Source organism: Gavia stellata, chromosome 18 (assembly GCF_030936135.1).
Source record: "Gavia stellata isolate bGavSte3 chromosome 18, bGavSte3.hap2, whole genome shotgun sequence".
NCBI lineage: Eukaryota > Metazoa > Chordata > Aves > Gaviiformes > Gaviidae > Gavia > Gavia stellata.
In genome coordinates this window covers 19,999,349-20,023,558 of record NC_082611.1, presented here as the reverse complement: position 1 = coordinate 20,023,558, position 24,210 = coordinate 19,999,349, and the positions used below count along the sequence as shown (strand labels likewise).

Sequence of the window (24,210 nt, the reverse complement as noted above, 5' to 3'; positions counted from 1 at the left end):
GTATCTCTTCTTTATTCCTGTCTTGACATACCCAAAGGCTTCATCATCATGAGGTTCTGTAAAATCACGTTCTTTCACGAAATGGTTTTCATTAACTCCGTGCTCCACCTTCCTGCATGGAGACTCCACAGGAGACAAAAGGATGGCAGCGTTTAGATGACTTGGAGTTAAGTCCACTACGATACCAGAGTCACTGAACCTTCCAGGAGAAAATTCACCCAGTTCCTTCAGTGAAGACGGTGGGCTTAGAGGACAGGCGTCTTGAGCTCTGAAGATGTTTTGAATGAGCTGCTCCACATCTAGGCTAGATGGCACCACGTCAGTCTGGATGGCCTGTTCCACCATCACATTGCTGACTTTCTCCTCCTCCTGGAAAGAAGTTACTTTCTCATCCAGAACACTTGCAAGCATCTCTTGAGTCACAGCAGAACTGGAGGGAGCTGGATCACTCAACTCAGAGGTTATGGTGGTCAAACTGTCTTCACAGGAATCAGTCCCATTAGCTGTGCCCTCATTAAGAAGCAGCCCACTATCTGCCACCTCCTCCAGAGCTTGGTCCTCTGTGGTGAGGCTGTCTGGCATTGTGGCACACAACACCAACGGCTTCCCCTCTGAGTCACACCTGTGCTCCAGGCACTGCTCATCTCTCACAGAGCTGCTCTGAGCCATCTCCATGCTCTGCAGCAAAGACTCCAGTTTCTTGTTTTCAATGCTAATGGCTATGAAGTATTGCTGCATTTTTTTGTCTTTCTCAGCCAAGCTGTTTTTCATGCTTTCAATAACCTGCTTGAGTTGTTTAACTTCCCTTCTTGCTTCCAAGGCGGCCAGCTCTGCCTCCACACGATGACACTCTTCCTCAACCCAGTCTTCCTTCATCCGTCCCAGCTGAGCTTTGAGTTCTTCTATTTCCACTTCCCTGTAGCAAAATAAAAAAGTTATAACGCTTCTGCTGACCGGTCAGTTAAAGAGTCAACGTGAGGCTCCACTGCACTGGGATGGCTATGCTGCAGAGATGCTCCAAGAAAGAAGCAAGTTTTTCCATGCAGCACTTGCTGCTGCCTTCGACGGAGCTGGCAGAGATGTAAGTCGGCTGCCCAGACACGCCGGCTGATTGCTAACTAGAGTCACCGACCTCGCCACACAGCCAGCAGCCTTGTGGGCTGTGCTCTGACCCTGGACATTCTGAGGTGCAAGTGCTGGCTCTAGGTAAGGTCCAACCAGTGCAGCGCTTAACATCTCACCTACTGCCTCCCTCTGGAGGAAATGGAAAGCTGGAGGCTGGAAAGCTGCCCGGCAGAAAAGGACCTGGGGCTGTTGATCGACAGCCGGCTGAAGATGAGCCGGCAGTGTGCCCAGGTGGCCAAGGCGGCCAACGCCATCCTGGCCTGTATCAGAAATGGTGTGGCCAGCAGGAGTAGGGAGGGGATCGTGCCTCTGTACTTGGTGCTGGTGAGGCCACACCTCGAATGCTGTGTTCAGTTTTGGGCCCCTCACTACAAGAAAGATATTGAGGTGCTGGAGCGTGCCCAGAGAAGGAAGGGCAAGGAATCTGGTGAGGGGTCTGGAGCACAAGCCTGATGAAGAGCGGCTGAGGGAGCTGGGGTTGTTCAGTCTGGAGAAGAGGAGGCTGAGGGGAGACCTCATCGCTCTCTACAGCTACCTGAAAGGGGGCTGTGGTGAGGTGGGTGTTGGTCTCTTCTCCCAGGTGACTAGTGACAGGACAAGAGGAAATGGCCTCAAGTTGCGCCAGGGGAGGTTCAGGTTGGATATTAGGAAAAACTTCTATACTGAGAAAGTGGTGAAGCATTGGAACAGGCTGCCCAGGGAGGTGGTGGAGTCACCATCGCCGGAGGTGTTCAAGGAATGTGTGGATGTGGCATTGTGGGACACGGTTTAGTGGGCATGGTGGTGTGGGGTTGATGGTTGGACTTGATGATCTTACAGGTCATTTCCAACCTTAATGATTCTGTGATTCTGTGAAATGAGGAACTGCTGCCTGGATGCGTCCCCCGTGCCTGCCAGCAGCTCATCACGTACAGCCAGAGCCAACAACGGCCTCAGACAGCAGGAGGGCTCGGGGCTGCAGGCACCTGGCTTGCTTTGCACCCACCCAGCCCAGCGTGGAGCCAGAGGCTGCTGCCTTGACTTGCAAGCAAGTGGGGAGAGGGGGCCCTTACTGAGATCCAGCCCTCCCAGATGCAGAGGTCGGGCTATCCCGAGCTGGTCCAAGGGGTACCTGGGACTCTGCCTTGGGGCTCCACTCAAACACCCCTTTGTGCCCGCTTGGGCTGTGTGTGCTGGAGAGCCAGCTCTCAGAGTGCAGCTTTAGCAAAAGAGATGACGTCTGTTGCTGTGGAATGCACGTTGTCGCTTCTTTGCTCAGCATCCATACAAAGAGCTCTTGCGAAAAATTCAGTATCTAAGCGACAAAACCACAAGCGGGCACACTGGTTTGTGTAAGAGCTTTTCTTTCATTAGGGGAGAAGGGGGACAGCTGTAGTCATATTTCACTGCGTAAGGCAGAACAGGAGACTAAGCTAAGACATGCTTGCAGGTAGAAACTGGTTTATGTAGAAAAGGTCTCAATGCTAAATCAGACTGGTAAAAAATGACCCTTTAAAAATATTCTGCTAGGGAAGTTCAAAAAAGGGAAAAAGAGACAGCCATATTCATAACTAAACTGCATGGTACGTATTCACGGAGCACGCTATGAAACCTGAAATATCTGAAACCAACCAAATCAGATTGATCACATTTCAAATTTCTTAATGAAGACTTTATGTGGCCAAGAAATGAGTAAAAACATTCAGGATTCCCACCCCTAAATGCTCCTGCATAAATCTTTCTGACTCTGATTTCTGAAGTGAAATATACCTTTCTTTAAGTCTGCTCTCAGATTCCTTCAGCTTTGTTTTCAAATGCCGTACTGTAACTTCTTTCTGCTGCAGAGAATTTAAATACTGCTCTGGATTTTCTGGCTTCATGCTGTGATTGTCACCACAAGAAATGGTGACAAGAAAAAAAAACAAACCATCACATAACATCACTCCTACAGTTCTTCAGTCCTGGCAAAAAGAAAAACATCCCATAGACTGATACAAAGCTTGACTCATTTGGGGCTCCTCAGTGTCCGCACTAGTGACTCCCTCTGGCAAATCAAAGTACTTGAGGAAATGGCTGATTTGTGGCTATAGTGCAAAATCTGCTATTTATTGTACTTGTTTTCAGTGTAGGGAGACATTTAACTTTAAAACACCCAGCCAACCCCTCACCCTAAACAGGTGTGGTGTGCCCAAGGGCAGGCAGCCGGGCCACCGGCAAAGGCACCCAGCTGCAGACACGGTCAGGTCAGGTAGTGTAGGGACTGCGTTCAGCTCCACATGTCAGGTAGGAAGCTGAGCACTCTGAAACCTAGATTCATCCTGTCTAGCTTTAGGTGCGCATCTGATAACGCTTGGCTGTTAAGAGAGAGAGAGGGAAACAGCAGCAGTGTGGTGGCAATTTCTTCTCTGCAATACGGGTTGCATGCTCTGACAGGTATCTGTTTTCTTTCCTGTACAGGAAACTGCACAGAGAGGTGCCTAAGGCTGGGCAGGGTGAATTTTCACCTGAGTGTATCATATTTTCTATACTACCCCATCCAAGACTCTCCAAAGTGAAAGGACCCTTATACAAAAGAACCAGTAAATCCACATGGGAATTGATGCCATGAAACCCCATGAAGGAGCTTGCCTTGGAGTGACAACCAACTACAAAGGGCTTTGACTAAAAGTAACCTTGAATTTTACAGTGCTGAAACAATAAAGGTTTTACAGGGGATGGAGCACCCTGTTGACTGGCGAGCCACCAATATGAGGAGTCACACCTATGCTGAGGAGCAAGTTGACCTGCACGGCAACCCAGACAGCCAATGCCACATTACCGTGCAGAGACGGTAAGTCAGTGCGCTGAACACTGGCATGCTGAAATAAAGACTTGCCTCATCACTGAGCTGCTGTCGCTTCCTTTGCATGAGCCTGACTTGCTCCTGCTGGCTGAAGAAGCCCCATAATTCTGGCGGACGTTAGCAGGACTCAGCTGGCTTTTGCCCAGTCTTGACAAAGGGTCCTTTTCACAGGAAGCAGGTGGGCTGGCTAAGAACTTGTAGGATAAGGATCCATCATTCCGACCATAAGGGCCACAGCTGCAGGGGAAGCAACACGGTTAAGGCATATTGGATTATCCTCATCACGCAACCCATTATGTGTCTTATTTTACACACAAAGTTGTCTAAACACTAAAACAGACAGGAAACTGTGAGTGGCTGTGAAGAAAGTCAGTCCCAAAGTCATCAGCCACTGCACGTTCTTTCACTGACTGTGGGGCACTCAGTCTGAATTACGTGATCTAGGAAAACCTCGGCCATTTTCACATTTCTCAGTGGATAGCACAATTCCCAGTGACTCCATCAGATCATCCACGTTCCCTGAACCTCTGACTCCATTAAGTAATGAGAGAACTGCAGCCTGGACTAGTGCCAGAAGAACCACGCTTCAGCCTTTCCCAGCCAAGTCTGCATAGAGATGCCTGTCCACGGAGGTCTGCTGTAAGACTGCTTTCAAGCTCCTCAGCAAGCAGCCTGAAGGATCACAGCGTGCAGTGAAAACAGATTTTGGTTGAGCCACTGTTCTTTCCTGCCTTTGGCATACCGGCTGCTTCAGCTGCCATTGTCAGCTATTCACTTGCTTAGATATAGTTCAAAACCCACTGTGAGCAGTCTGAAAGAGTATTAAAAAAGCACAGCCTTTTCTTTCTTCCTTCCAGTTTCCCTCATACATATCTACCTTTCTTTTCCCAGTCTTTACTAAAGAATCAGACTGTCAACCACGTGCTTGAAAGCAATTGGTATCTGCACTGCCCGACAGCTGCCAAAGGGCTGGGGTGCTCTGAGGACAGCTTCTCGAGGGGCATTCCTCACTTGCTCACTTGCTTTGCCTTCTGCACTACTACGCTGCTAACTTCATCCTCTCATGCCAGTTGTTCTTCTAAACTGTAACGGAAGGGCTGGTTTCAAAAAAATATGGAAAAAGACAAATCTAGCCAGCAAAAGAGAAAGCTTAAACATAAAAATTGAAATACCACAGAATTAGGAAGCAAGCTCTCTTCTCAAAATCGTCTGACTTGGTTTCCTCCCTTCTCCGAAAATGGAACAGTTTATAAGGAACAGGTGGCTGAGTGGCTGCTGCAGACCTTCATCGCACTGCTGCCGTTTGGGTCATTTTATAACCATTTCACTCATTTTATAACCATTTCACAATGAAGTGCAGGACTGTGGCTTGTGACAACATGGAAACGTTTCACAGCGACTTAAGCCAAACAGTTAAAAGAGAACATATTGCAAAGGAGACATCTCTTTCCACTCGGTACAGTACAGCATCAACTCTTGTGTGAGGCAGAATTTGCCCAGACTCTGCATAACACAGCCATGCACTGGAAGGAGCATTCTTACAGAGGGCTTCTGTCCAATTAAGTAGGTCAGCATGCTCTAATGTAAAGTTACATTTAAACGCACAATAATCTATGAAACGATACATCATCTTACTGCAAGTAAGGTGATTTTAGGGCTTCATATTATACTTGGTATTGCTTTTTCCCCCAGCCAGTACCTTTACTTGTTAGATTTAACCTAGAGAGCACTTCAGTAACATTTATTTTTCCAACAGTCTCACGACGCAGATAGGAAACTGCTCATTAAGCATCATTCTGCCGACCTCTGTGCACTGGGGCACGCTGCGACCTTGGAGACGTGTGTGCCTTAAGCACAGGGCTATCCCACTGCCGGTCCCAGCCTGCCTGCCAGCTCTTCCACAAAGGGCAGGAAACCAGTCCTGTCTGTTTGAACTCTTTGGTTTTGGTCTCCAAACACAGCATTTGTATTTTTTTCTTCTTCTTTCTCGTATCACAGTTCTCATCAACATAAGTACTGCCCGTTACCCAAATTGTTTTAAAACTCACAATACTGATATTGTCTGTATTAGCTGCAAGACCTTACAGAGTAGTCTACATCTGCACTAGTGACGCTTGCACTATTCACGAAAGATTGCTTTGCTTACTTGAGAGAAAAAGAAGATCTTTTGCTTCCAGCAGCAGACACATGGACTTCAGGCGCTGAAATACCGCCCATGCTGCCTGAAGACCTGAAATCGGCTTCACTCCCTGGCAAGGAAAAGGGAAGAGTAAAAACATGATGATAACCCAAAGTCTGTTTTCAAAATAACAATGAATCACAAGCATCCTTCCTTTGTCCGTCCTGAGTGAATTTTAGAAGTCGCATGAATTTTCAAACATCCCTGAGGACAAGCGCTGGGCTTGTTCCAGATTTGCAACATGTCTTCAGATCTGGCACTTCAACAAGAGCAGAAAAAAACATTTGAACACAAAACCCTCACGCTACAGAAGTCATTTTAGGATGTAGCTAGGAACATTTGTTGTGACAACCTGTTCGCTTTCTCACAGCCATCAGCACGTGAATGAGGCTGCTCACGTGGCTCCTTCAGAAGCCCAGTGATTTGGAACACACAATTGTGATGTCAAATGAGAACCAAACATAGAGTGAAGGCATCTAAAACACAACCTCCCCAGGATTTAGGTATCTAGGTACATAAACGCAAGTAAAATCCCAGTGTTTAAAGGGGCCAAATGTTCAAAATGCCACCACTATCTCTCTGCAAAGACCTGCTTAGGTCTTTATGGTCAAGCTTCCACTTTTGAGCCCAGTAACCACCACTTACCCCATGGCCTTATACCACTGTGGAATCAAGTAAGTGAGATGTGCATGACTAAGATAAAGACATTCCCTTTGCTTTCTATGCCTACATATAAATACAGATACATAAACAGAAGGAACATACAGACATATCTACTCAACACTGCTCAAAAAGTATTAAAAGGAATCGCTCTGAGGGAAACAAAAACTTTTAGGGAAGTAATTTGGCCACCAAAAAACAAAGTTCAGCGAACACTGAAACTATTTATGATTTGAAGTCAAACATGGACAGAAAATGGAAAACCAGAATTTTCTTTCTGTCTGAAACGACAGTTTAATTTTGAAAACTGTCAAATTTCTTTCTTCTTTTAAAAAGGGGTGAAAACATTAAAAAATCTCCCCAGTCATTCTAAATATTTTAGGTTGAGTATCATCTTTGCTCAGTCTGAAACACAGGTTTTCTTTAATGTATTGATTTGGCAGCAAAGCCCCGAATCAGTTAGTCCCATAGTTCCACTTTGAACATAACAAGGTGTCAGACAAAAAAAAAAAAAAATAGGGGATGTAAAGGAAAATAGAAAAAGAAATAATCTACCAATTCCTGAGTAAACATTGTTCAGAAAACAGTTCCAATCCCAGGATTCTCATTAAAAAGGCGTTAATAACCTGCAGGAATCCCAAAAATGTCAACAACAATTATAACAGGATTACAGGGCACTGTTTAGGAAGGGAGATGACGGGAATTTGTGTATTCTAAGATAAAAAGAAATACTGGCCACACTGTTTGTCACAAGGAGGAGGAATACAGCTGGAAAACTGTGAAGAAAACCAGGTAACAGCAACACAGGATTCTGGCTGCGATGCGTGTTATTTCATGAAAAATGACTTGAAATAAAATCTGATGGTCGGTGGGAGTTCTGCATAGTAAAATGTAGCTGGAGTAGGTTTGGAATATTTTAACCAGAGAATCAGAAAGCTGTTTTAAACATTGGCATAAATAATGAAGATTGTAGTTTACAAGCAGAGCACACACACACACAAATCTCCTAAGGGAAGATTCATAATGGCCTCTTTCATATGTACAGTATTTCTTTCTGTGGAGGTGGAACTGGCTGAAAGTCACAGAAAACAGTCAGAAAGAGCAGAAAATTTGCTGCAGTAAATACCCAAATTGCAAACCATGTTCTAGCTTGACCTCACACCTATTTTAAAACAAATACTTAAGAGTGCGCAGTGTGTGTAGCATCGGCTTCTCTTTTTTGACTCATCTTCCAGACTGGATTAGCAGAGGAGAGAAAAAAAAACCTGCTTGAATATACAAAAAGGAATTTTTTTGACTAAAGATCACAGCTATTGCCATCTTCCACACCTGCCTCAACTCTGACCTCAAAACCCCAGGGCCCTTCTTATGCCAGAACTCAGCCATCTTTTCCAGATGCAGGAGCACGTCCCCACAATCCCCACGAGACCTGCATCTCTACCAAAAGGCATGTGGAGCTAAAAAATGAATTGGCTGGCATGGGTCTCACCCTGTCCAGCAGCCCGGCGGCTCAGGCGCTCCCTGCAAAAGTCCCATCTCTGCATCCCCTACTCACTCAGCTTTGCAGTCGGAGCCGTGGCTTTCTCATGGACCAAGCGCAAGGCTAAGCTCGAGGTGGCAGGCATCCTGAGGCGAGAACCTCCCTTTAATGGTGGGCATCCCACTTTCTGTACATCTGGAGCGGTATCGAGACAATTAATGGGCCAGAGAGAGAGAGAGAGAAAGGAGTTATGGTGTGCCTGCTGGGAACTCGGCTTCAAACCCTCAATAAAACCGTTACTGAATGATATGAAGTGGAACAGCTTCCCTGGAGCAGACTCCCCACATCCCCTCAGTCTGCCAAGCAGCCTGCTGTTAGGGCACCCTTCTCCTCTGTCCTCAAGTCCATCCTCCAAGAGGCAAACACATCTAAATAGAAGTTTCTTTTCCCTTTACTGAACTAAGTAAAAGGGATCTCCTTTTTTTTTTTTTTTTCTGTGAGGAAGGAGATAAGTACCTAACTGCGGAAGATTTGTGCCCGACACCCTGAATTGCAGGTGGCCTGTGCCGCCAGCCCAGAGCTGAGCAGTTCATTATTTAGGACAGATGGGATTCAGGCTTTTGCCTTTTACTTGCCCATTCCTCCTTTGTAACTTGCTGACTTCTTTTTTGCATTCTCCATTTTTGCTGTGACGTCTGGGTGCTTCCTGCAGCCTGAGAGTCTTCTGAACAAGAGGAGATACATGTCTTGAGAGGCCACAGCCCAACCACGAATTGCCTACGTCTCCACTAAGCAACAGCAGCCATTTTGAGACAGGGGTGGCTCATAAATATTGCAACACAGAATTAAAAGATCATTTTTCCAGGCCACTTCAATCCAACAGGAACTTGTAGATTTGGGTTCAAAAATACAAACCACTTTAAAGCCGAAACACTCTTTGTAGGTGCTACTTTGCTTATTCTCGTTTGAAAGAAATGCTTGGCTATTTGAACATGTTTTCCACATCAATTCAACTAAATTTGTTTAAATTCAAACTTTAAAATCTAAAACGTATAAAAATCCAAACTAAAAAAATAGCACTATGCTACTAATTTTTACCAAATTTTTAAGCATCTTTTGCTCAAAATATTTATATTCCGATTACATTCTAATATTACCTCTTGGAAGCTACAGAGCACCTTTTTCACTTCAGTGCAATTTAGTTAGCTTATGTCCTAAAAATAATTCATTCCTGCTGACTAACAAAGCTCATGGTGCGAAATGAGATGATACAGAAATTTCCCTGTGCAATGCTAGGCGCCTTGGGCAGCGGTCCTCAGAAACAGGACAAAAAAACAGAGAGTGCCTAAGCTTATTAGGGATCAACGGAAGAGGAAAAGGCATCTAATTAGACCTACTTGAAAGATCCAAGCATGATCTTGAAACACAAACTTTCTTCTGCAGCTGAATATCCAAGACTGACTTTCTGTTCAAGGAAAAAAAAACCAAATAAACCCCCCTAAAAAAAGGAGAAATAGAAGAGACAGAGACTGTACTTGGCTTCCATAAGGGCTAACAGCAGAGCTGTCAGAGACCTGATGAGGACCACAGGAGACTGGAGTGGGATTCATCTGACTAAACACGAATGTCTCTAACGTAGACACCCGCGTCTGAGCCAACCTCGGTCCCATTTTTAGACAACAGAGAGTTACTCAGTAGAACCAGTGAGTTCAAGGCACTGCTTACCTTATCCTAAAGTAAATGCTTACATATTTGGGCAGAAAGACCGCACACTAGACTCACTGATTTTATTTGTTTTATCTCCTTTAAAACAAAATAGGACCTCAGTCCACTTGTGCCAGTGGAAACGATTACAGCTACATTACAGATACACAACTGGGGTCAGACAAATGACAGTCCATCTCTGCTCTATCCAATTTGGCTCAAGACGGTGAATTTACATCTCCCTCACCTCCCAACAGCTCCCGTAACCCCCAGAAGAAGGGAAATGGCAGATTCACCTCTTAAAGCTCTTCCACTTAGGAAGTGGAAAGAGAGACAGTCCCCATCCACAGCCCACAGCTCCTGAACGTCATCTGAGACCTGTAGATTCAAATGTCACCTCTTCTAAATCACAAACACGGAGGGGTTTATGCCAGAGAGAGGAGCTCCAGCGGGATCTACCGGCTGTGCTGGGTCCATTGAGCCAACTGGGAGGGACCACTCACAAACTGCCACCGGAACCCAAACGTTCTGAAGCGTGCGGGGGAGGGCGGGGCTATGCAAATGACGGACCCCCCAACAGCCGCATCCACCCCCCACCACCCACCAGACTTCACAGCGCTGGTGCCTTCCAGACCTCACAGCTCCAACTGCTACAACACACCACACCTTCCCAGGGTGACGCCCCTCCATGCCCAACTCCAGGACGCAAGCTTTGAGGATAGCACGGGCTTGAACCCGGACATGGCGTCCTCGCTCCTGGAGGGCGAGATGTGCGTGTTCATCTCCCTCTGAAAGAGGAAAAAACAACATTAGAAACCCTCAACCCGACATGACAATAGCTTTAACTCATTTAAACCAGACACAGAAGATGTTTCTATGAACTTCTGATCCTAGTATTTAGGAACAAAAATACAGGCTTTTTGTAACACTGAAGGGATATTTTTAATGATAAAACCATTTACTCTAAGCAGGAGAAGATCATTCACTGTACACTCGCACTCTGCTATTCACACACCCCTCCCTCCCCGCACTTTTTTTTTATTAATTAAAAACAAGTGCCACTAAGCAGTATTTCTGATGGAAGGCAAATGTGGGTAAGCCTTCCAGAAATACAGGCAGCTCAAATAAGTTGTCCTCCAGTCCCACAGAGAGCATCCCAAAGGAAGACTGAGCTCCCCAACATGCCTTGCACAACTGCAACCCCTCCCCAGGAAGCCCAAAGAGAAACATGATGCTTCTGAAAAATCCCAGTCCTCCGCACTTGATGGTGTCAGAGCAGAAGTCTGGACAAGAACAAGAGCCCCACTTGAGGCTCAACAAAGCTGTATTTGATGCACAGTCTGGGAAAACCAGAGCCAGCAGATAACTCAGAGCTTTTACAGAAGGCCTCAGACCTCCCAGCATCAGCGCTGAGAGCAGCTTCCATACGCCAAGCACTGGGATGGAGAAACAGCTGGTCACGAGCAATGGGTCCTTCCCAAGGTCTCCAGGCAGCCTGCGCCACAGAGGGTTGCTTAAGCAAGCTGTTTGTAAGAGACAAGGTCTAGGAGGAGGCTCTTCCATAAACGGCATTCTCAAGCCGAGATCCTCGAGAACACGACCTTGCTGCTCGCTCTCTTCCCCTACAGAGCCTGAAGGAGCTGCCCAACGGCTCAGGCAATCGCCATTTTCAAGAGAGGCAGAGTCCAGCAGTATGTAAGGCTGCCAGATCCAGAGACATCTCTTGTATGGATCCTTCCCCTGACATACAGGCCCATGCTGGCCAGACTGGTATTTATGGCTGGAGCTGAAGTGCTCTGGAAGATCGGCACACACTGGCCACTGAAAAGCTCTGCTCAGTGCTACCAGATGATTTCTAGTCAAATTCAGCAACAGAAAGACAAACGGGGAGAGGCCACAGTCCCGCGTGCAAAGGGAGCAGAGAACAAAACAAAAGATACCGGGGGCAATTCTGGAAGCAGCAACTGGCCGTCTGGCAGACGCATTTTTGCCCTCACCTGGTTCAGGTTTTGGGGGGAAGATCTCCGAACCAAAGTCTTCTTTAAGCAACTCCAGCAGGTGGAGAGGAAGGCAGTTGGGAATGCGGACGAGTTAGCCGTGTCACAGGGAGAAGAACTGCAGGAATAGAATGGCAAGTGATAGAACCACAAACAGCCAGGGGAAGGTCCTAAGAGAAATCAAACTAGAGCAGTCTTCAGCCTCACCAAGATGAAAAGAAAGGACAGGAGGAAAGAGGTCAGGAGGCAGGCAGGGAGATTCCCAGTTTTGAGTTGTATGTAGATGATCTTCAAACAAATCCTTTGTCTCCTTTTTAAACAAATAGAATGATCTTGAGCAGGAATGTACATGTGGGACAAGGAAGCAAGGACTGAGTTCAGCAGGCTGGATCAAAGCAGTCAGGGAACTTGTTTCAGAATTCAGAAAGAACTTGCCCATGCAACTGAAGTCCTATCTCAGAGCAAGAACTTCCGACATCTTCTACCTCTGACTTAGCAGATTTGTTAGTGAGCTACAGAAAACATTTCCCCAAAGAACTGGAGTCAGGCAGCTGCACAGCTATAGCCTAATGGGTTTGACATCAGTAGTATGCAAGGCTCTGGAGAATTTGCAAAGGAAAGAATTAATCAACACCATCAAACTAAGCAGATGGAGTCCTACGTGCATTCACTTAAGATGGAGCATGCCTGACTGACCTGCGTCTTTTCTCTGACTAAGTGACAGACTGACTATCTCACTACAAGAAACAGAGTAGCTATAATTGTGCAAGTCAGAAAAGTGGCATGATCTGCAGGGAAGGGGGCAACAAATCTACTCCTATAGCCTAAAAATACTGTATAAAAGTTCTGACCCACCTTTCAGAAAAAAAGATTCAGATTCTCTCTGTCACTTTCAGGACTGGATGAAATAGTCCCTGGGCCATCTGGTTTTGAGGAGGAGGAGGAGGACCTGAAGAGCTTGACTAGGCAGGCTAACAAAATGAGGCTTCCAAAAATAAGCCTCGGTTTGGTGGGTTGGTTTTGAGCTGGTTGCTTCATGGGTTCTGTTTGCTGAGAAGACATCTGCAGAAGACAGCTGCACGGGCACAAAGAGAAGACCAGCAAGGGGGTGGAAAAGAGTCTCTTGGAAGTGGCAGTCTGGGACTTCTCTTTTTGCTTGCCACATTTGCTCATGGTGTTTGGAGGATTCATTGAACCACTACATTCCCAGAAAGTCCCAGGCTGGACAGCTCCCAAAAAACCAAACAGCGCAGGACTGCAAGAAAAACAACCAGGTGGTGAAGCCCTCCTCCAGAGCCATATGGTGATGTGCTCCTCACACGCTTCAAAACTAGTGTGGGCAATCCCAGACTGTGGGCAATCCTAGAAAACAGCAGTGGAACAGGTATTTTTATTCCCATTTGGAAATTCCTAGCCAACAGCTGTACAACGTTCCTGCAGTCTCCTAGAGACAGTCATTCCTAGCAAGTCCTGTGAAAGTCCTTGAATGCATCCCAATTCTTCATCTCCTAGGGCTTCCTGGGAAAGTCCTCATTTCTCCCTCATTTTGCTGTGCCAAAAAGCCACACTGCACATTCCCACAACGGAAAGGCTGCCTGCGCAGAGTCGGACTACACCTGATGAGGATACAAATGCCGCACCTCTTCCCAGACCCCTCCTGTTTATTGCACAGGGATTAGTCAACTCTGCGGCCCACCGCTCTTAATGCTTCCTAGTGAGCTTTCAACCTTCACAGGTGGCACTGGCGCAGGGGTGCAATCCACTTCTCTGCCTTTGAAGAAACCTGCAACTCACAGAAGGCCCCTTCTGGCCGAGATAAAAGGTGGCCCCCAAAACATTCCCCTCAGCCCCTTTAAATGACCACCTGGAGAGCTCCTGTTTCACCTGGGAGCCACCTCCCTGCTCCTCTGGTCACTCTCACCTCGCCCTCACCCGCTACCTAAGAGATACACAAGCAGCACAAAGTCCACGTCTGTGGCAACACAGAAGGCTCAGCCGAGCTCCCCAGGCTGAAGGTAGAAGACATTCAGACAGCAGAGACTTGGCAGACTGACAAAAGGGTTTCGGCTATGTCCCTGCTTTCCATCTACAGCTTGAATAGAACTAGACACTATGTTTACTGCCTACACTCAGAAGAGTCTGGCTGAGGTTTTTGCACCTGTGAACAGGGCATAAACAAGAAAGTATGTATTTTGCACTGAAGCAAAAAAGCCTCACCTTGCTTAGCTGAAGCTTTCTTCATTTTAGTTACAATATCTGTAGGTTGCGTATAGTCTACATACAGAACAAGTCCTGCATTGCCCAAGCGAGGGAACTTCTGTCTGGATATAAAATACACACAGGTATGACACCATCTCGGTACCTTTAGAGGCATAGAATATACACAGAAAACATGCAGCAAGTATAAACAGAATCATACGCATAGACGTATAGAGATACACATAAATATACGTCTTTTGCAAACTCAGATACACACCCCCCCATGCACGGTCTATACAGAACACCCACAGACACTATATTCTCTGCCTGCAGGAAGAGAAGCCTCAGCTGACCTCACCTCGCTGAGGCTTTTTTCCTCTCTTGATTCAGAAGGTAGATTACCTATGCATAAAAAAAGTATACAGACACAGGAAGCACAACCATGTTTTTCTCTCCGTAGATGCACTCTCTACGCAGAACAGACACCTAGAACATGCAGAATAGACATACAATGTGTTAATTGTGTACATACTACACAAAACAGTCAGGTAAGGGGAAGCTACGCTTTATGTCTTTATGTTGAATACAAATGTCGATGTCTTCATGTTGAATCGATACTGTCTCTGCACGGAACACAGACATTTTCAAGGTCAAGGGAGGAAGGTCATTTTTCTCTGTGTGTGGAGCATACGCTGTCCTGACTTGGAACACATGCACATGAATACGCACACTTTACATGCAGACATACACAGAGAGAAAGGCAAGGTATGTTTTTTCTCTCTGCATAGAGCTCACGTATTGCTGTTATATAGAATATGTCCTAACTCTACGTAGAGTAGATACAAAGAGCTGAGGCAGGTCTTCTCTGCTTACAGAAGAGAGCCTCTTTCCATAGAAGACTATAGAAGACCCATACAGTCACGCTTTTCTGTCTTTATGCACAAGAGATCCTAACTACCAAATACACACAGGGCTGAAGAGAGGATTTGGTTTATCTCTATGGAATATATTCGACAGGAGAGGAAGGCTTGTCAGTCTTTTCTTTGAATACAGCCTATGCATATGTGGAATATAGGCAGGCAAGGTGATGAGAGGCTTTTCTGTCTGCATAGAGAATATATGGGCTCAATATAACACATGTACATAGAAAGGCAGTGCCTCACCTACCTCTACATCTAATAACGACCATCTGTGTGCACACAACATGCCAGCAACAAGGGGAGGCTTTTCTGTCACTATACAGACTACATACTGTCTTCCTCAAGACTACGCATGGACGGGCAAAGCCAGGCTTGCTTTCTCAGTATGCAGCGTATACCAGGATATACTTTGCCTATCAGAAAAGAGATGGTGAGGCTTTTCTCTCCAGATACAGACTCTATTTCTTCTGTAGATAGACTGCATGCAGGCAAAGCATGTCTACTCATGGACTAGATACTGCCAAGGCAGGGCTTTTGGGTCTGCTTATGCAATGAAAACTGGCTGTATAGAGAACAGAAACCAACAGAATATGAAGGTGGGGCAATAGCTTTCTGTCACCATACAGACTATAAAATGGCTGTACAGAGAATACATATGGAGAGCACTACACACCACTTTCCTGTTGGGATGCAAAACGTATTCTGGTGATGGAGCAGAGACGGGCCAGGTGAGGCAGGGCCTTCCCACCCACCTGTGTGTGACATCTGGGGAGTGTCTCCGTACATCAGGCACACTCTGCCTATAGAAGCACACAAACAGGGGAGGTGAGGCTTTTCTCTTTGCAGAGCAAAGACTTGGTGCACGCAGGTAGTAAGTATGAGGCTCTTCTGCCTGTATGTGGAATACAGGCTGTCTATAGAGCAGAGAGGTATCTCTGTACTTAGAACATACACTGCTCATCTGCACAACACACCCAGAGAGGCAGGGGACGGTGGGGCGCTCCTGCCCGTACACAGGCAATGCCGTCTTTGTAGAGCACAGGCAGAAGGGTGAGGCAAGGCAAGGCTGCCGGGGGGCTGGCAGCTATCAGAGCTCTCCTCTTGCAGCTAGGTAGAGGCACCCTCCTGCCAGCCTGGCCTGAAGTCTCCAGGGGCTTGCAGCTCACTGGGTGCTCAGGGCCACGATGCTCCAGGGAGGCTGAGGAGGCTCATCAGGCCCTCATCCCCACGACATCCAGGGGGAAGAGCCCGGGGCTCTGGCAGGATTGTCCTCAGGAAGGCTCAAGTAGGAGCAAACACATCCTGCTGCTTAGCACCACTGGGCTGGTGGCACAGTCAGGGCTTCGGCTCCTATGACCGCAGGACCCTTCCTTGAGGAGCACAAGGAATAAGGACTGCCGGCCCAGGGACAGGGCTTCCTCGACTGAGCGCACAAGAGAGTCTCTGCGAGCAGGCTGGCTAACCCAGTGAGGAAGGCCTGCAACCACATACACCACCACAGCCTTCTCAGACCCTGCAGGCACAGTGTCGGGGGCAGCGAGGAGGCGTCCAGGGGACAGCAGCACGGAGCAACATCGTCTCACACCCCATGTGTGAAAGCAGAATGACGGGGCAACTGTCTCCACCCTCCGCTGGACTCCCTGTCCACAGACACAGAAAAACTGACCAAGGTTAAGGGCATGCTGGGCTGCGGCCACCATTCGGCTGTAGAATTTAAAAAACTGAGGGAAGTGAGCAAACCAGCAGGATCACAATGCTGGACTTCAGCGGAGTAGACTGCCGCTTCCTGAAGAGCTTCTAGGCAAGAGTCAACAGGAGACCGGCCTGGAGGGCAAAGGGGCCCAGGGTAACTGGTTGAACTTCAAGGACCACAGCCCCCACCTCCCCAGGCACCAGAAGGGTCCATGCCAAAACACAGAGTCGGTCACAAGTAGCAGAAGGCCAGCACTGACGGACAGGAAACTCCTGAGACACCTCAAACGCCAAAAAGGAAGAACACACGAGGCGCAGACAGAGATGGGATACCCAGGAGGAACAGAGAGACATCGCGCAAGCATACAGGAATGGACTGTGGAAAGCCGCAGCTTAGCTGGAGGCAAACTAGGAAGAGATGAAGGACAACAGGAAGGACTTCTGGAAGGCTACTGGAAGCTAAGGGAAATGCAAGCCACTGCTCAACAGGAAGGGAACTTACTGGCAAAGGACAAAGGAAAAGCTAGAGAAGATGCTGCACGGGGCAGAGGTGTGTGGGCAGGGGGTTGGGTGTGTGTTTTGGGGGGGTGTTTGCCCCACTTCTCTCTCCTACTTCTCTCCCTCACTGGAGGAAACAAAGCCAGACTCTTCTTGAGGGGCACACTGGCAGGACAAGGGGCAATGGACAAGGTGCAGATTCTGACTCAAGACAAAGAAAGTTGCTCATCACGAGGGTGCCCAAGCACTGGAACAAGTTGCCAGAGATGATGCTGATCTCCCTCCTTGGAGATACCCCAAATGGGACTGGACACAGCCCTGAGCAACATGATCTGACTGGACCTGCTCCGAGCAGGAAATCAGACCAGATGGCATAAGGAGGACACCCCCCCCCACCAAATTCTATGAATCCCCAGAGATTTCTCACGTCACTCCAGTATTCTCCCAATTCATCACCAGCAACTGCTCATGTTAAGACCTCTACAAAAGTGTTTGCGGAGCACTACACTTGCTCCTAGGACATCAGGGGAGTTGCTGGAGACAACCACCCTTACCTTCCATCACTTCTAGAGAACAAAAGCATGGCAAGCCTAGGCCACACTAAAGCCATTGCAAACAGGTAACAGAAAGGAAGGCAGAGTTTAAAGGCTAGGTCTTCCCATCTGAAGCCATCTGAGGCCAGATGGGACAAGTAAAACAGTTCTGGAAAGCACAGGGCTGGCAGGAACATGAGAAGACACAGGACAGCTCCTCCTGTGGAAAGCTGGCCGTGTTCAGCTCAAGTTCCTCCCCCCACCTTTCTTTCCCCTGGCAGGAAGAAGGAAGCACATTCAGCTAACGTTGCTTTCACCCTGTTGTGGAGGGCACCCAGGAACTCAGTCAACTGGTCAGACTCTTGGGCAGTATCTGATACAGAGACATACCCCTTCGGGCTAAATAGAAAAGTCTTTATATCTATTTTATAGAAATCGACAGACAGATATCATTATTTACAGAATTATAAAATATCAGTACTTTTACAGAAATATCTTTCCTAAAAGCATTCCCATTTAAATATAACTGCCGGCAGGACTACGCTTCAAGCACAGAGAACCACATACAGCAAAGGGAAAGCATGTTCACCCACGACAGCTATCTCAGGATGGCTCAGATGCGATATTGCTCTGCAAGGGTCCACAACAACTACAAACCTTGCTACTGGCCTCCCCACAGGCAACAAGTGTTCCTCGCTTGCTTTTCCCAAATGCAAGATGCTACCATAAGCACCAGATACGACACTGTCTTTACCAAGCAGAAAGGGGAATCCCTCCACCCTACCAAATGAATTCACCTTGGGAAGGCAGAGAGGAAGGAACCAAGGAGATTGCCCTTCAGGAATGCAATAAGCCTTGGATAGAATAGGCAGATCTAAGAACAGAGATGAATTTTTATTAAATGCATCAAGTGGAAGGTATTTTGGCCTTGGCCTTTTCCCACTTTCTAGCAAGAAGTAATGCATTTCAAAGCAAAGGTTATTCTAGAATAATCTGAGGTGCTGCTGCTGGATGTCCCCATTTTGTGTGGCTGCGTGCAAGCAGACCTGTCAGATAGACAGACAGGAGGTGCCAGGTACTGGTACTGGCAGGATACGCACATCACAAAAGCTAGGAGAAGGGAGAACAGGCTACACATGGGTTTCAGTCAGGTCAAAGCATCCCGCATCGCCACTGAGCACGAGTGTGAACACAAGCTACCGCTACACTAGCTTGTGAAATCTGGACTAGGTGTCAGCTAACCACGGCATTGGTTTCTACCACATTTTGCTTCTGTTCAACTTTTCACCTCCACAATACTCTTGCTTTGCAACTTGAGTTTCTTACCATCAAGCTTGAAAGACATCTGAGAACGGGTCCCCACTCTGTATCACAGAGAAGCCCACTTGGTGACCAGTCTGCTCTAGTTTCCTCACCTTAGCTTCAAGCTCGTCAGAAGATGCTGCAACAGACGAACAGCATTACTACACTGCGATACAGAAGAAAAATAAAGCAGAGCGACTCATTTCTGGGCTGCCAAACACCAGAATGCAGCAAATTCTGCAAGCAGGTACTTAGCAGGGAAAGCAATGTGCAAGCCAATGCACTTTAAACTAGACCCTATGAGACTTTCACAAGCAGGAGGGCAGGGAGGCTTCTCTGAAAGCGACTCCCCTCCTCCTCCCATGAGCAGCAGAGATGGGAGAGCAATAGGCACCCACACCACAAGCAAAGACATGCTCATGACACTGCTCTGAAAAGATGACTACATACCACCATACTCCATACCATTCAGCACTGCCACTTGTTAAAAAGCAAGCAGGGTTTTACTAAAACAAAATAAGGACGGCTTTCTCCTCAGGTAAGTATTAGCAAGTATCTCCAGCACTCTCAAATGCCCCAAAAAAACAAAGCAGATCAGCTGTGTCCCATGCTGATGTGCCCGTTCATTCCAGGGCATCCTGTGATTAGGTTCATCACCTAAGAACATAGCATTCTTTGAAGTTTGCTGTCAGGTTCCTCTTTTGGTTACTAAAGAAAGGAAAGTTAGTCAGGACAGAGCACAGCCCAGCAGAAGTGTCATTCAGACAGGGTGCTACAATGAAAGACTGACCTATTAAAATAAATACTGTACTGTACTGTATTTACAAGGACAAAAACTACCCTCCCACACAAAAAATCCCTGTTTTGTATTGAATGATTCCTGAAAGATTACCCAGATAAACTGCTCTAATTGCAATTATGAACCATTCCTTCCCTAGAAAAATGTCATCAAGACTGGTATTTTTATTCTTAAACAGAAAATTTGTGTATTGCAAAGGATTTAAATATTTTAAACCATTGTTTCCATAAATGCAATTTCTCCTCAATAATGTCATAAACCTGATTCTTTCAAGCAAAATACATTATAATTACATTTTCATGACTGCTGTGCTCTGCTCTGTAGTATTGTTTATTGCATTGAGATTTCAAGTGGAAAAAATCTCCAAGTCCAATAATCAAGTTTTCCTTGATTATGCAAAGTATCTCTTTGAATTCTTGAAGAACAGACAAAATGTAAACAGTACATCCCCCTCTGTTTTTCAACAAGTCTACTTACTGGAATATGAAAGACTAGAACATTTTAGAATAAAACCTCAGACTCAGTTTTAATTATATTCCCTCCAAGCCTCAGGAGAACACCCACGCAAAAGTGTGTTCTCTCAGCAAGAAAATCCCTGGTCCAAAGAAAGATTTTAAAACAGAAAAAAAAGATGGCAGGCATACTTGCAATATTTGTTTTAGATCATCCCAAGACTTTAGAATTGTGTGTTACCTGAGGATTGCCTATCAAAAGAAAAATAAGAATAAAAATTAAGTATGAAATCCATTTCTGTGCCCACATTTTACTATGGGGATGGGAGAAAAGCTATAGAAATCATTTACTGCAGTAGCCATTTGAAATGCTGAGAAACACTTCGGTAACACCTAAATATATTCCCTGTTTTCATTGTGATACTCCAGCTCTGGATGGGGGGGAGCAGAATACAGAGATCCAGTAATACCACACTATACCATCTTTAATTCTCAATAAAACCTACGAAACTCATGAAAATATCCACTTGCCACGCAGCGTTTTTGTCAATATGTTAGATAAGGAGCATACAAATCACAGTAACTGAGTCTCACTTCAGCTGAAAAACATTTGACAAAGTGAGTGCAAGTTCGCAGCGGCCAAGCAACCTTATCGCAGACAAGGGCAAGACCTCAAGCTCAAGAAAGGCAAGAGCGCAGTGTAACAGCAAGCTGCAAACAGTGTTCTTCACTTACAGTAGCTGAAAGCATTTTATTCCCATTGTTTTTATCCATTGCTGGGTTGGGATTGGTTTTTTCCCCCCACTTTGAGCTATATTAAACAGCTTGGCTTACCTGGCAGTGCGCTCCACTTGTATTCTAGCTTGTGCTGTGGATTCTTCCTGCAAAGAAGAAAACAGTAAAAGCTCAGTTTGCCACTGTGCTCCACACTTAAGAAGCCCTGAACGCCTTCATATTCTATAGTTAATTTTCATTTCTTTTTAAAAGAAAGTTCTGTGACCGGTGCTTTACTGCAGTCTCTCAGCTTATAGGATGTAGGGTGGAAAAAAAACAGGTTAAAGAAGAGCTCCTATTGTTTCAGCATTAAAAAAAAAAAAAAGGCTGATTAAAACTAAGGGATGAGAGAGTTTCTAAAGTTGTAATATGAGATGCATTTGTTCCACATGATAAGAACTGAGACAATTATTTACTCTCACTGAACATGAAACTAGAACATAACTTCTCTACAATGCATGCACAGTGCATCCCAGGTCTGGACATCCAGGCATAGCTTCCATATTCTGCAACATAAAGCTACAAATTGAATAGTTTGGGAAAATTAAAGAATTTGGAAAGAACTGCTTGTCTCAAAGGATCACAGGGAGAGTCCACAGAAGGATTCTTCAGAGAGATTACTTATTTCTGCAGTATGATGCTGCAATCTAGCAAGCTCCATTTACAGGTGTGTAGGTCTTCTATAAAAAAAGAGCATCAAAGCAATGAAAGAAAATTCAAAGTCAACATACTCTCGGATCTGCAGCCCACGTTCCCCTCATTCAGGCCGTGATCCAGGTCCTTAACGCACTGATTGATCCTCCTCCCGCAGTCACCCGACGCTGCTCTCATGGTACAACTTCGTCCAACTCACGCTGTGCTAATAGGCCTTGTCAGCCTATTAGAGGCTTTTCTCGGGGCTGCCTGTTAAATAGTTCCAACGTGATTTATTTTTGTGCAGAAAATTTCAGACATTTCTCCCTTTTTAGTTAATCCAAAGACGTGTGAGCTGCGGTAGGGGAGGGAGGATTTCACTTTTCCTGCTGTCGGAGCATTTTGCTGTGGTCCCACCCCGAGCCTGGACTGTACCTGACTCACGCGACCTCTCCTCCGTCCCGCTCTGGCTCTGACCCCCATCAGTCAGCGGGAAGGGCCCACCTCGCCCCACAGAACAGAGCAGTTGGGAGAACAGGCGTTCCTGCACACCTGCAGCAGAGACGCTGCCTGTGGGGGGGAGCTGCCGGCCCCCCGCGGCCCTCCCGGCGCCTCCCCCGGGCCCCGGGTGCCGAATCCCGCCGGGGGGGTCGGCAGACTTTCCTCCCCGCTGCCGCGGACGCAGACACCGCTCCTGCGCCACAGCCACCCCCCTCTCCCCGTCAGCCCCGGCAGGAGCGGGGCTGCTGCCACAGGAGGCGCGGGAGCCCTCATCCACCCCTCCGCCCGCCCCGACCGTCCCTCAGGGCGGCCCCCCCCGTCCCGGTGACAGACGCATTCGGTGGGGAAGCGGTCCCGCGGGGGCAGGGCACGATTCGCGCCCCGAGTGTCCCGATCCACCCCGCAGCAGGTGCTCTTCCCTGACTCCCGCCGGGCCCGAGGCAGGCGGCAGCGGGGGCTGGCGCCGGGACAGCGGGAGAGCCGCCCCCGAGGAGGGGCCCCGCCGCGGAGCGCCGGTCCCGCCGCAGCCCCCCGGCGCCCCCCGGCCCGCGCTGAGGGCGGCGGGGCGGAGCGGAATGGCGGCGGGGGGCGGGCGGTGCGTCTGCGCGGCGGGCGCGGGCGGGAGCCCTTCTTCGCGCGGGAGGGGCGGGCGCGGCTCAGCGCCGGTGCCGGCGCTCACCCGGGGCGGTGCGGTGCGGTCCGGGCCGGTCCGGAGCGGCGGGGAACGCGGCCTCGTTCGCTTCGCGCCCCGGAGCCGGAGGGAACCTCTCAAGCCCCCTGGTCCCGCCGCTGCCGCGGGCAGGGACATGAGCCGCTCGGGCGGGCCGCGTCCCCTCGCCCCCCGCGGGGAGCTGAGCTCCGCGCTGCCCTCCGCCCTGCCCGGGGCGAGCGGGCCTGAGGGGCTGCGGGGCTGCGGGCAGCGCTCGCCCGGAACGCCTTCCCGCGGGGGTTCGGCTCCGCTTCTTCCCGGGTGGACGGCGTCTGGGAAAGGTCTTCTCCGCACGGAGCGGGGCGGGCGGGCGGTGCAGACGCGGGGCTGGGGGGCGGCTGCGGCAGAACCCCCGTCTGGAGGTGCCGGAGAGAAGGGGGGCCCTGCCTCCTTCCCTCGGGCCACCCCTCGGGTTTGCTCGCGGGGGGTGCGCGGGGCGAGGAGCCCCAGTTCAAGTCCCACGTGTGGAATTCGTGTCTGATTTACTCCGTTTAGTTACTGACGGCTGTGGATCCTTCAGCGACGTGTGTTTTCGATGCTCGTTTAGTGCTGAAAACGGCTTTATAAACGTTTGAAATGGAGATCTCGACAGCTTGTGTTCTGCTGGCACTGGCACTGGACAGGTACGTCTTTGTGTAACACCACCACCCCCCAAAAAAAACCCCATTCCGCCCTGAAACTGGAGTCCCATTCTGGACCCCTTCTGTGCCTTTTAGCGGCGAGTCATTTCCTTTCAGGCGACGCGGATCCAGACGTATATTGGGTTTTACTGTAGCTGAGTAATTACCCCTTAGGCTCTTTGGCTGTGGAGGGGCAGTTTGTCGTGTGCCTGCAGAACAGTCTGAGGCAGATTGGTTTCATCCACTGAAAAAAACGAAATAGCTGTTTTGGAAACTGCCTGTTAGTTACTAGAAGGTGATTGAGGAGAACTTCATGTATACATTACGTAACCTTTTATACACACATGTGCGCGAACACACGCATGCCTGTGTATGTATCCACATGTGGAAGTGTATATGCTGTGAGCTTATAGATTGAGAGCTTTAGGAAAAAGAGTAGTAAACCGCTGCATACAGAAGAATGTTTGATTTGTGGCGAGAAGTTTATCTAAAAATGTGTGTTACCCTTTAGGATGGCGCCAGGAGTTGCTGCAGTAGGAAGAAAAGGTGGCTATAAGCACCTCTGTGATCTGTGGGCAGCTGGAATAACTGCTACAGAGCTCGCTGAGCTTC

The 24,210-nt window shown here is 47.9% G+C and overlaps 1 protein-coding gene across 1 annotated transcript in view; it reads right to left on the bottom strand.

The window, feature by feature from the left end:
* The window catches only part of LOC132318652 (syntabulin-like), a 42,101-nt gene that overhangs the window by 636 nt on the left and 17,255 nt on the right, over nucleotides 1-24,210 (bottom strand). Inside the window, 8 exon segments of the mRNA XM_059826625.1 lie at nucleotides 2-916; nucleotides 2,875-3,009; nucleotides 3,920-4,183; nucleotides 6,093-6,195; nucleotides 8,341-8,460; nucleotides 8,890-8,989; nucleotides 9,663-9,730; nucleotides 10,667-10,757. Of these exon segments, the coding sequence (XP_059682608.1) occupies nucleotides 2-916; nucleotides 2,875-3,009; nucleotides 3,920-4,183; nucleotides 6,093-6,195; nucleotides 8,341-8,460; nucleotides 8,890-8,989; nucleotides 9,663-9,730; nucleotides 10,667-10,757 (1,796 nt within the window).